Genomic DNA, 12,543 nt, shown 5'->3' on the forward strand with positions numbered 1-12,543 from the left:
AAGAACGAGCCCAGGAAGAAATCTGCGCATGGTCTACCACTAACCTGAACACACCCCGGTAAAGGGCAAAGTTCCGGGTGGACAGAGGAAGTCCCTCTCGCAACTAACATTGTCCCGCCCACCCACCCCGGTCCAAAAGTTTCCCCTAGGACAGGAACGTCTTACTCCAAGGAAATGTCTCACACGAGTAAGCCCGGCATTTCCCGTTGATGAAAACCAGAAGTGAGAGGATTTCCTTTCACACAAGCGTAATGTTCTCAGCAACACACTAGTCTAATATGCGAAGCAGAGCCAAGACAAAACACAACAAGACACAGAAAAAGAGATCAAGAACCATGAAGATGTCTACCAAGGGAGCATTTGGCTCTTCCCATACCCTGCCTCCATAAAGGATTGAAGGAGGTTGAAGGACTCTGCCGGTGACATCGGTCATGTCGTCTTTCACCATAATGCCAAACTCACGGACAAAGGGATCAGTATTGAAGCTCGCGCTTCGCATCTGAAGGAAACAAAATAAGAGTTTCATTACAGTTCTGCTCAATTCCATGTTGAAATATTATTAATCTATTACGGTATATAGGAGTATATATAGCTTAGTGTAAGGTTGTCTACACTACAGCTCAGTCTTATTCCCTATTCATTTTGCTTTCCTCTTACACCTTGCACCTCTATTGGTACAGAAGGGAGGTCGGCACATACGAAATTTGGACAGACATTGTAAAAGTGGTATCTTTAACTACTTAGTTCCTCGAATTATGGCATAATTGGAATAATAACAGAACAACATATTAGTGAAAAATCCAAAGAAATAACAGTCTGAGGTGGACCACATGATTGATCTGGATTTACCAAGACCCAGCAGCATCTACTGTTACCCAAAAGCCAACCCAACTGTAGTGCACCAGCACCCCTAACATTTCCCAGAACAGGGTCCCCATTTCTCCCTGTATTAATGGAGTAAGTGGCAGGTTGTACAGACATGTAGCAGCTCCAAAGAGGGCGCACAGTGTCCGCTATCTCTGACAGCTCCAACAGAGATGAATGTAGAAGGAACATATCCCACCTCAAAATCTGCTACCAAAATTACCCATTGAAGCTCGCTTCCTTTTTCCTCTACTAGCTAGAGATGAGCCTTCTTGTTGCGGTGCGAGGCTCCCTCCCAATTAGGCCCATTCATTTGGGTGTAATCGGGAGGGAGCCTGTCTCCCAGAACCCAAACAGGTCAGCCCTTCTAGCAGAGCGACAGAAGTTAGTTAATAGGAGCGTTGCTGCACACCCCGAAAACCACCACTAGGCAGTGGACAAGGTTACCGTGCAGTTTGAACTACTTACATAGGAGACCTTGCACCCATTGTGTCTCCTGCATTGTGTCTCCTTGGTAATGCACACTAGAATTATTACAACAAAACGCACCTAATTTTGGAGCACGTAGACCAAAAAAAAAAAAATCTTTCAATAAATCGCTTACCAATTTACTGATCTCGTCCTGGCGATCGGGAGCGGATCGGGCTGTTGCGCGGATCATAGTGGAGGTCTGATTGTCTGTTAGTTTTTTAATGCACCTTTGTCCCGCCACTATGTTACATACCTAATGCGAAGAGAAAAAGCTCCTTAGAACACAGTAAAACCATCTAATGTATACAGGGAATTTAAGAAAAACAAAAAAACACAACAAAGACTAAAACTAAGTTCACACATGCAGTTTAAGTGAAACACAGGTGGACATAGGAATGAGGAAAAGCTTCAGTCTTCCATATATACTTTATTTTACATGTACACTGGCTGGGACTCAAACTGCATGTGCAATTTGGCCTAAAATTAGATCTTTAGTTTGCACTAAAATGTCATGGTGCCTTAAAGGGAGGGAACAAAAAGGCAAGAGACAGATTTTGGGATATATTAATCTTGTGGCATCAGCCCCTCACATATCACCTGACAGACACATTCGGATACTTGCCTCAAGGGGAAGGTAGGTATGCTTCTGCTCCTGCCCGACTTGTAAACATGGAAGATGGGGGTAACGTAATACTAGTTTGTGTCTATCCTTAAAGTATTGTGCGACCGTGCACTCCACAGTTTGCCCGCTCTCTTGCTGGAGGGGGAATCTGGAAGAGAGGATAAACCTAGATCAGGGAAGAGAGAGGTCTGGATGATTAGAACACTAAAAACAAGGGTTTGCAGGATTTGTCCGTTGTCTAAAAAAAAAAAAATTAAAAAAATCCAAATCTGCTATTGGGAAGGGGAAAAAAGCAAGAATGCGACTAATTACCCGTATAAGGCACAAAAACGGAAAACAATCAAAAAAAATAATTTTTCGACACTACACGTAAAGGATTAGCCATCTGAATGGAATGAATGGAGCGGTCAGCACCTTCCAACCACCATTCCACTCAGCACAGGGGGAAAAACACCCCCTTTACTGATTCGTGAGGGGTTCGGTGGTCAGAAGCCACCATTTTACTTGTAACCCCATGTGGATTAGAGGACATGCACAAGTAGTGGCACGCTCTTGGGGCTAGTGACCGCATATTTTGGTCCTGATTCTGGGCGGGAAGCTGCGTGAGAATAGGACCAAAACGCAACTGGTGCAGCTTCCCGCTCCGGAGTAGGCCCAAATGAATGAGCCTAGTCCTGAGGGTGCTGTCGCGAGGTGGACGCCGTGGCTTGATCACCCGCGGAATCCGCCTGAAGAAATTGCAGTGTGTTCCCGCTCGCGCAAAAAAAGAATGCTAGCAGTCTACATAGACCTCTATTGTGAGGGGGCTGGTTTCGAGGTCAAAATCCGCCCCTTCTTGCCCCATGTGAATGAGCCCTTAGTTACTACTAAGCCTGGCTAAGGTTCGCTTCACATCACTGCTGCCATCTCTGGATTTTAGGCTCAGACACAGATGTGACCTCAGACTCACTATATACACTATAGAGCCGATGTGACCGCAATAAAAGTGAACGTCAAAAGCACACTTGTGCATCACTCCATGGGAGGACAGAGAAGGACTTTTACTGACTGCTGGAGGGGTTGGGGGAACCAGGGCCAGTGGTCTCAATGAATAGTGGTAAAGATTTTTTTTTTTTTTAAAAAAAAGGAGGAAAAAAACAAAACACAACATACGTTTGATGACTAGCTGGTCGTCTCGTCACATTGCACACTCTGTATTTCCTTTTCATTTGTCCACAGTGTGTAATTTCGACTTTTAAGCCTGTAAAGATAAGAGATAGATTTTACACTGCCCCCTGGCGACAACGAATGGTCCATACGGGTTTGTAAAATCCATAGAACTGTGTGAACATGTGCTAATAACTACAATGCTGTAATTTGTTTCCCAAAACACATTTTAACCACTTCTGGAACGCCCATAGAGTATAAACGTCCGGAAGGTGCCTAGTTCAGAAAGGACTTGCTGGTACGAGTGTGCAGCTGCTGATACAGGGAGCCGGCTGTAGCTTCAGCCAGAGCTCCCAGAGAGAAGGCAGGGAAAGTTTATTCCCTTCCCTGCCTTCTCGATCACTGTGTATACAGCGCGCAATGAGCTCTGTATACACAGCCATGGGCGCCGCCATGATGCGGCTGCCCTCTGATCCGGCGGTCACGTGATCTGCCAGTGTCAGCAAGAGCCGATGAGTCCTACAGAACCCAAATCAGCTCTAGTAAGGTGTACAGTAGCATACAGGAGGCTAATTGTACCGGCCCCGGTTGCAGGGGAATACGCCAATAAAACATAGTTCTTAAGGTTATAGCCCCACCCCTGACAACACCATATAAACAAAAAATTATCAGGAAGAGCCATTTTAGAATTTTTCAGTAGTACTTTGTGTTAAGTAAAAACAAAACAAAAAAAAAAGCGAAAACCAGACAATTTCCCTCCTACTTTATTTATATGTGGGAAAATATAAACAAATAGCATATTTTTCAGACTATAAGATGCACCTAGGTTTTGAAGGTAAATGGGGAGGGGAAAAAAAAAAAAAAAAAAGTCCCATAGACGGCAATACAAGTGTATTGCCATCTATGGGAGATTCTCTACATTACTATTACAGCTGGTTATAGACTAGCCGCAATAGTAATATAGCAGTGACAGGCCTGGGAGCCTTCAGTTGGGTCCCGGCTGCCACCAGAACAGGTCGGCTCGTGCGATCTCACCGTGCAGGAGCCGGCCTGCAACTTCAAAGGTACACTACACTTTGCACTTTGGGGGGGGGGGTAAGTTATTGCCCACAAAGCGGCCGCCATTATTCTTACAGTCCCGGCAATAGAACGGCGGATGCCGGGAAGGGTTTTAGACGCCAGCACAGGTGCCTGCAGCATTGCCACGCTCTTGTCACTGCAGGAAGCCAGCAGCGGAAGGAACATGGCAATCTCCACATTCGGACTATAAGACGCACCCTCATTTTCCCCCCAGGTTTGGGGGAGAAAAAGTGAGTCTTAAAGTCCGAAAAGCACGGTAAAAAAAAAAAAAAAAGAAAAACATTAAAAAAGAAAAAAACATAACAATAAAGCCCTATGTGTCCCTGAAAAAAAAAAAAAAATCAGTTGAACGAGACGTACAACCCTCTAAACTGCACATACATAAACACCCCTAAAATGTGTCTGGTCCTGGACCACAAGTTGGCCCGGTACGGAAGTGGTTACAGGGGACCTTTCTTGTTGCATTATCTACCACTAGAAAGCTGGCCGTGCGCTGAGTCCAATGCACTATTGGTTTTCCCGGTACGCACCCCGATGCTGCAGATATTGGTGCTGTAAAGTTCAGCAGTCAATGACAGCCGGCTCTCTCAGCTACTAACTCTACAAAAACATACAGCTACATCCTTGCACCTGTCCAGGTGTTTGCAAAGTCAATGGGTGATTGGTAAGTGGTTAAATGGAAACCATTACAATGATGTGAACATAGCCTTGATATGACAGCAAAGCGAGATGAAGCAAGGACACCAGGTTTGCAAAAAATAAATAAAATCTGCTAAACCTCCGTCCTCCATTGCACCTCATTCATTCCTGTTTACAGTCGGTAAAAGCTCATATTTACCTTTTATTTCTTTGGTAAACTTAACCCTTTGGGAATCAGTCAGAGGTTTCTGTTGCTCATCTATACTCTTAAAGTCCAGAACTTCACACATGAACTCTATTACTGGCTGTGCTTTGTAAAACGCTGTAGCAGACACTGTATACAAGAGAAACATGCTGGTTACATATTGTGACGGTCACATACTTGTCATGCATGCTATACAGGTTACAATATCAAACCTCAACACAGTCTAAGATCACATGATGAACCACAAGTAGAAGTTGGGTTAAGTGAGGTTGCCTTAGGCCCCATTCACAAGGGGCATGGGATTGCGTATTTTGGTCCCGATTTTGATGCAGGAAGCCACATCAGATTAGGACCAAAATGCGCCTGCCACAGCTTCCGACAGTCGCGGCTTCCCGCTCCGGAGTAAGCCCAAATAAATGGACCTAATCCGGAGGGTGCTGGCGCTGCGAGTTATACTGTTTACTTTGTATTTCTGAACACTGCCAAATGTACATTACACTTAGAGGGCTTCCAACTTCAAATTGATCTGATCTGTTGTACTATCAGTAATGATCTGTTTGAACTCGACATCCAGACCCCGAACAGATCAGCTCTTGCAGCAGCCTTCAGATAGGTGGTATATGCAGTACCGCTACTAGTCAGGTCATAAGAGCCATCCAGCTGTCCAGTCCCCTGTATAGTGCTAGTATTACTGGAATAGGAATGGTGCAGCCGGTCCTCTGTAAGCTACGGCTACAACTGATCCACGGACTAAAGGTCCTAAACACAGACCTTTGCAAACAAAACTCAGAGGCCAGTCTGTATTTGCCTCCACAAGTTTGAAGAAGGAGTAAAGCTGTGAGGTAATGTGAGGATCTGGTAATGGGATCTTCAGAGATGTCTATTTGAGGAGGAAGTGACTCCTTTTCATAAAATTAGCTGTAAAGAATAAATCATATCCCAGCTCCTTGTACTAACAGCCCAGAATTATGCAGGTAAATAAGTCACCTCGGGTTATAAAGTCTTGATTCTTTCAAGCTACTCCTTAGGCTGCTTGTCTCAGGAAAAACTGTCTGCATGTAAAAGCCTCACACACACGACCGTGTGTACTGTCAGTGTGCTAGCCATTAGAGATGAGCGAGTACTGTTCGGATCAGCCAATCCGAACAGCACGCTCGCATAGAAATGAATGGACGTAGCCGGCACGCGGGGGGTTAAGCGCGCCGGCTACGTCCAAGCGGAAGTACCAGGTGCATTCATTCATTTCTATGGAGCGTGCTGTTTGGATCGGCTGATCCGAACAGTACTCTCATCTCTAGTAGCCATGTATACCGTGTGTACTGTCAGGGTGCTAGCCATGTATACCGTGTGTACTGTCAGGGTGCTAGCCATGTTTTTTCACAACTAGCACACTGATTCATTGGTTGCTAATAGAGATGAGCGAGTACTATTCGAAACTCCCATTTCAAATACCACGCACCCATAGGAATGAGAGGACGCAGCCGGCACGCAGGGGGTTAAGCGTGCCAGCCACTTCCATTCATTCCTATGGGAGCATGCTATTCGAAATGGCCGTTTCAAATAGTACTCGCTCATCTCTAGTTGCTAACACACCATACACACAGCCGTGTATTTTCATGGGCGTGTGTATAGGCAGCAAAGAGATGTCACCCATGTGCTATTGAATTATGACCCAGCTACACGTGCATGGTTGTATGTAGCTGGGCTGACGAGACCCTTATGAACGGATTTGGGTTGAGAAATACAATCCGACTATGGCTACTGTAATATCTAGACTAATAATGCTGTGAGTGAGAATTACTGCTGCACTACAGTACACTGACACGATACCGCAGCCATGTGAAAAGGCCCCTAGGAGATATAACTGAGGCCCATCACATCTCTGGCCCCATGGCAATCTGAATATTGGCCAAACAGCAAATATTCTACGACCTCTAATAAAATCCATCAGATCTAAAATAAAAAGTATTAAATAAAAGTAAATAAAGAACGTACCATCTATGTTAAGCATCATTTTCCAGAGGGAAGGTCTAACAGACTGATGGAAGCCAAACCAAACTTCTCTACCTCCACCTAGAGGGTTTGCACATCCTTCGGATGCAGTAAAGAACGAGCGGCCCACAGGCGTGTACCTAAGAAAAGAAAAGTTTAGTGGCGGAATGACAAGGAGCCAGCTGCGGCATAACGTGTAGGAAAGAATCCATCAAAAGCCAACGTACCTCATAGAGGGCAAATGTCTCATCACTACATCTAATGCCTGGATAGTCTCGAAAGGAACGCTGGGAAGGCGACCGGTCAACGCATCGTGCAACGCTTGTAAGCTCACACACGCCATCCATTTGATGGATACTTTGAAGATGCGATCCTTTCCTTCCCCTGGCAGTGTAACTTCCAAATCCACCTGCAGTAATTGTGCAAAAACAACCAGCAGATGATTCTTCTTCTAATCACAAGAGTGTCAAAGTATTCACAATAATGTGGGTGAACCCAAGAGACCCGAAATTGTGTAAAATATATTATATCACATATACATATATACACACACACACACACTTGTGTGTTCCTGTTCCATCCACTACACACACAGAATAAATGAATAATGCAGTAAGATCAGGCATATTACAAATCCAACTCCCCCAACCGCTCTACTATGAATTCTGGAAGCGAAGATCCAAGTATTTCCAAGTTACTACAGGTGAATATCATGCAATAGCAGTTATCACCGTGTAGCTCACGTGTCAGGCTAGATAACTGGCGTTACGCTTCAGAGAATATTTCACCTCCTATACACGACATCCATATTAAATGCTTACTTTCTCCCTGGTGATAGGAAGGGGCATTGCAGTGTAAAGATTTTTCCTCCCATCAAACACCGGCTTTCGATCTCCGAAGATTTGACCCTTAAAATGCAAAACCATGTGTTCTACTATTTCCCTAAAGGAGACACAAGAGAAAAGAAAGTGAGAATGTGTTGTAAAATATAAGAACATAAATATATAAATATTTATTTATATAACCCACACACACACACACAATTCTAAAGTGACAGCATCAGGGCTAGTTCACACTAGGATTCCACGTGTGCACACATCCCGTTGCAACTTTCCGCTCCGGATTAGGCCCAAATGAATGGGTCCAGAGTGTGCTCTTGCGAGACGGACGCCGCAGCTTAATCAGCTGCAGAATCCGCCTGAAGAAAGGGCAGCTCGCTTCGCTTTTCCACAAGGCCCAACATTGTGGAAAAGCCTTTTTCTGCTGTAGATTTTTTTTTTTTTTTTTTTGAGTCAAAGGAATGGGAAATATAAAAGAAATCCATTACACCTGACTGCAGCAAAGTCTGCAACACAAACAGAAGAGGCTTTTCTGCTACTTGTTTTGATCCCTGTATATACCGCTGCTGGGCCACGCAGTCTCTAAGCACTTTTTGGGTGACTTAAGTGTCATTTCCTAACTGCTTGAGGTCTGACACCCTTTGCATGGATGACCTCCTGAAGCCAGCAAATTTTGTCTGCTTGGATTTCACTAATTGTTTCATAGCTGTGTCTATATAAGACCTGGTTTATGTAGGAGAATCTACAACACTTATTAGCCAGGAAGAAAGCCTTTGTTACTCTGTGTTTTTGGACTACTCTTATAACACTGATGCATTTCTTGCACTGAGGCAGCCATGTTGCCAGGAAAGTCTCTTACCTGTTCACTCTTCTGGGGCATTTTTCTGGCTTGATATCAATTTCATAATGGTAAATCTCCATTTTGGGAATGTCCATCTCAAAAAAGTTTGCCTGGAGTTTGATCGTCCTCCCTGAGGTGCCAAAATCTGGCCTTGGCGGCGGTTTGAAAGTATAGGCTGGCATTGGGAGAGGTGGCGCAGGGGGTGGAGGCGCAAGTACTAAAAGAAAAAGAAAGAAAGTCAATATCTTCACTATAAAACAAGCAACAGTAGAATTGTTTCACAATGTTGGCTGAGTATTATAGACAAGGAGTAAGGGCATAAAGTCCGTCATTGGGTTTTCATAATGGGTTGTGCCAAGTATAAAAGCCATCACCAAGAAACTGGATTATCTGAGTGGTGGAAGCCATATCTATGGCAAGAACAGGGTGCAATTGTGCCATGTGAATAGAGCAGCATGAAGGTTTGCTGTTCATGGATGGGACCATCATGCACTGAACTTTGCAAAATCCCTGCACAACTTGCTGCGCCATTCAGACAGGGAAACGGGGCCCATACTCTCCAGAAGGGTTGGCATACCAGTGGTCAATTATAAGACGGTCTTACATTTTCCAGGGGACCAAAGCATCAGACATACTAAAATTCAGTGTGTCTTCCTACCATAGTATATACGGCCGTCTTTACACTGCTCATAGACAGATGAAAAATGGACTAACATGCAGGTTATGGTGCAGCCGCAAGGAATAGCTGTCAGCCAAGCGTGTGCTTAAATGTCTGGGAATGGAACTACGAGGCTAAGAAGAATGGTTTTGCGGTAAATACATCAAACACGTCTCCATAACAAGCGTCTTGTCCGCTGAATGCTTTAAAGGGATTCTACCACTAAACTAACATTTTTTTTCTAAATTACCATGTTGGAGTAGCCTTAAGGCAATTTGTCTCTTACCATTAGACGTGGTCTCCGCGGCACTGTTCCTTAGAAATACCGTTTTAACCGGTATGCAAATGAGTTCTCTGTAGCAATGAGGGTGGGCCCCAGCGCTCAAACGGCGATGAGCGTATCCCCATTGCTGCCCAAGAGCTCTTTCCAGCACCGCCTCCATCTTCAGCTGCCATCCCGCCTCTTTTGTCTTCCGACGCGGTCCAATTTCGACGCCTGCGCAGTAGGCTCCTGTATTGAACTACAAGAGCAAGAGCGGCCTCCCAAAAATGGCCGCCGGCCATTTTTTGAGAGTCTGCTCTTGTAGTTCAATACAGGAGCCTACTGCGGCCGGTGACCATTTTTGGGAGGCCGCTGTACACCCCTGTATTGAACTACAAGCTCTTGCTCTTGTAGTTCAATACAGGAGCGTACTGCGCAGGCGTCGGAAGTTGGACCGCGTCGGAAGACAGAAGAGGAGGTTGCAGCTGAAGATGGAGGCGGTGCTGGAAAGAGCTCTCGGGCAGCAATGGGGACGTGCTCATCGCCGTTTGAGCGCTGGGGCCCACCCTCATTGCTGCGGAGAACTCATTTGCATACTGGTAAAAAGCAGTATTTCTAAGGAACAGCGCAGCGGAGACCACGTCTAAAGGAAAGAGACGAATAGCCTTTAAGGCTATTCCGACGTGGTAATTAGAAAAAAATGTTAGTTTAGTGGTAGAATCCCTTTAAGCACCACTGTAATGGGACTGACTGCATAGAAATCGATAGAGACTAAAGCCGGTGAGGTAGTAATGCGAGGTCATACAGGGGATTGCAGGGATTAAACCTCTATTAAGGTCATGCAGAATGTAATGTTATCATAGCCAGGTCACAGAGTCATATCTGACCCATGCCTTCGAATACATCCGACACGTCATCAAGTCAACTTTCTGAGGCGCCTCCAGTCTACTTAGTGGCTTTAAAGTAAAACCTTTTACCAAATCTGAATAGTTAAGGCACAAATCATCTAGTGCCTGGAAATCTACTGCTAAAGGATAGGCCATGCTATGCGACTATACGTCTTATGTAACATCCGGCAATGAAGAGGTTATACAACAACACTTATCTGTATTTGGTATACTCTGATATACAATGCGTTTTATTACTGCAAATGTTCTGTAATGTATAGGGCTTCATAGGATACAAAATGTACACAAGTGTGAGAACATGCTTCCCAATCTCTGTGTGTAAATGAAGCAGTACTGAGCATACATGAGCACTGCTACATCACCATTCACTTCTATGGGTCAGCGGTGGTCATGTACTTCTGCTCCACTCACACAGGGGACATGGGATTCACCGTTTTTGCGATCATTGCACATGATCAGACATTGTATTTCCTATGCTGTGAACAAGGGAATAGAGTAGAAAATCTGCTTCAGTGGGATCAGGCCTTAGTTTTAGTTTCCAGGTGTTTTCTATGGACAACCTTCATTATGAAGACAATCCTTTCTGAAATGCCCGACTAGGACATACAGGGTACAGAAGGAACAAATCCAAGGGGTCTATGAGCCAGAGCAGAGGGCCGCTGTTTAAAGGATTCTTCTGCTATTGTAGATTTGATCTATTCATCTGATGGACTATACATCTGAATACCCATTACGTATATATAATACAACCTCCCACTGCCACAACAGCCAAATTTATAGTTCTTTAAAAAAAAAAAAAAAAGTTTATGGTTCTTTCCTTAAAACATTTAGCATAATCTGCTGAACAATGTGCCATCTATATTACTGTTCTTCTTCTATAATGACTCTGAAGGGCCTATTCTCCTGTCACCCTGCACACCAGGGGAGACTTCTACGCCCTCAGCCGAGCGCCGCCGCACTTGTTTCCTTTGCATCGCACTTCCTGAGCCCCCTCATAATGCTGCTTACATTATCCTGTATCACACCCAACCCTATTTAATACTAAGTTCACATTCACCTTTACTTGTGCCCATACCCCCTGCTAAGAGGTGCTACATGCTGGAGCTCTCATACAGTCCTCAGGTTTTCAACAGATGAAGTGCAACAAACCACGTACACAATGTGCGAGGTAAAGCCACAAGGCCAACAATGGGCAGAGTTGAGTTTTTGTGGCTCTCAGCCGCACACCACACCGATACCTGCACGGCCGCTTCAATGCAATGTATGCTAAAATCTCCAGTCTGAACTGGATCGACTGCGCATAATGTGAAGCCCAGAGGGGTAGCTGGAGGGGTTACTGCCTCTTTAGAAACTCAGAGCTTGTGTGTTAATTGAATATTACACTAGGAAGGAGCTAGAGATGGGGACACAGGAGGGGGCAAATTGGTTTAGTGTCTTTTTTGATATGTAAACATATGGTGGCTCATGTATAAAGGACACAAAGAATAACGCCCGGACTGCTGCCATACAAGTCTATGGGAAGTTAATGAAGCTCACAACCTCAGGGTTACCAGTATAGAATAGATCACATTTACAAAGACAAGAATGTGCTGGGCTGGCCATGGAGGGAAATGCAATCTTTGCAGAGGCTCCAACTAATGAGTAAAGGATCGGAGTCATGGTGGCCATACATAGAAGGGCTATGAATACATGATTGGTCCGCAGCAATCCCAATTTCCTTATACATATGTACTAAATGGGAGAGGGGAGGAGACCCCAATTATATATACACCTCTCTCCCCAAACACAACAATAGGCAGTGGTGGTCTTATCCTCATCCCCCTAGACATCTGCCATCGGAAAGACCCCATATACATATTAAAGTGTATAGTGCCCGCTGAATGTAGCGGGCCCCGTTAGCCTCATGTACATGTCTGCTTTGTAGAATTATCATTATTATTATTATAATTAGTGTGTGCTCGGACTCAGGACATTCTGAAATCTGGTGTGTGTAAATGTCGTTTTCCATTTCACATT

At 44.7% G+C, this 12,543-nt stretch overlaps 1 protein-coding gene across 1 annotated transcript in view; it reads right to left on the minus strand.

Annotated features, from left to right (window-relative positions):
- The window catches only part of AGO2 (argonaute RISC catalytic component 2), a 37,520-nt gene that overhangs the window by 9,103 nt on the left and 15,874 nt on the right, over nt 1–12,543 (minus strand). The window contains exons 2-10 of the mRNA XM_075270082.1: nt 8,718–8,916; nt 7,841–7,961; nt 7,247–7,428; nt 7,023–7,159; nt 5,022–5,156; nt 3,110–3,197; nt 1,958–2,105; nt 1,469–1,588; nt 377–499 (exon numbers count right to left, since the gene is read on the minus strand). Coding sequence (XP_075126183.1) covers nt 377–499; nt 1,469–1,588; nt 1,958–2,105; nt 3,110–3,197; nt 5,022–5,156; nt 7,023–7,159; nt 7,247–7,428; nt 7,841–7,961; nt 8,718–8,916 — 1,253 coding nt within the window. The remainder of the gene's footprint in view (nt 1–376; nt 500–1,468; nt 1,589–1,957; nt 2,106–3,109; nt 3,198–5,021; nt 5,157–7,022; nt 7,160–7,246; nt 7,429–7,840; nt 7,962–8,717; nt 8,917–12,543) is intronic.

The sequence above is a fragment of the Leptodactylus fuscus genome, chromosome 4 (genome assembly GCF_031893055.1).
Source record: "Leptodactylus fuscus isolate aLepFus1 chromosome 4, aLepFus1.hap2, whole genome shotgun sequence".
NCBI classification, from domain to species: Eukaryota; Metazoa; Chordata; class Amphibia; order Anura; family Leptodactylidae; genus Leptodactylus; species Leptodactylus fuscus.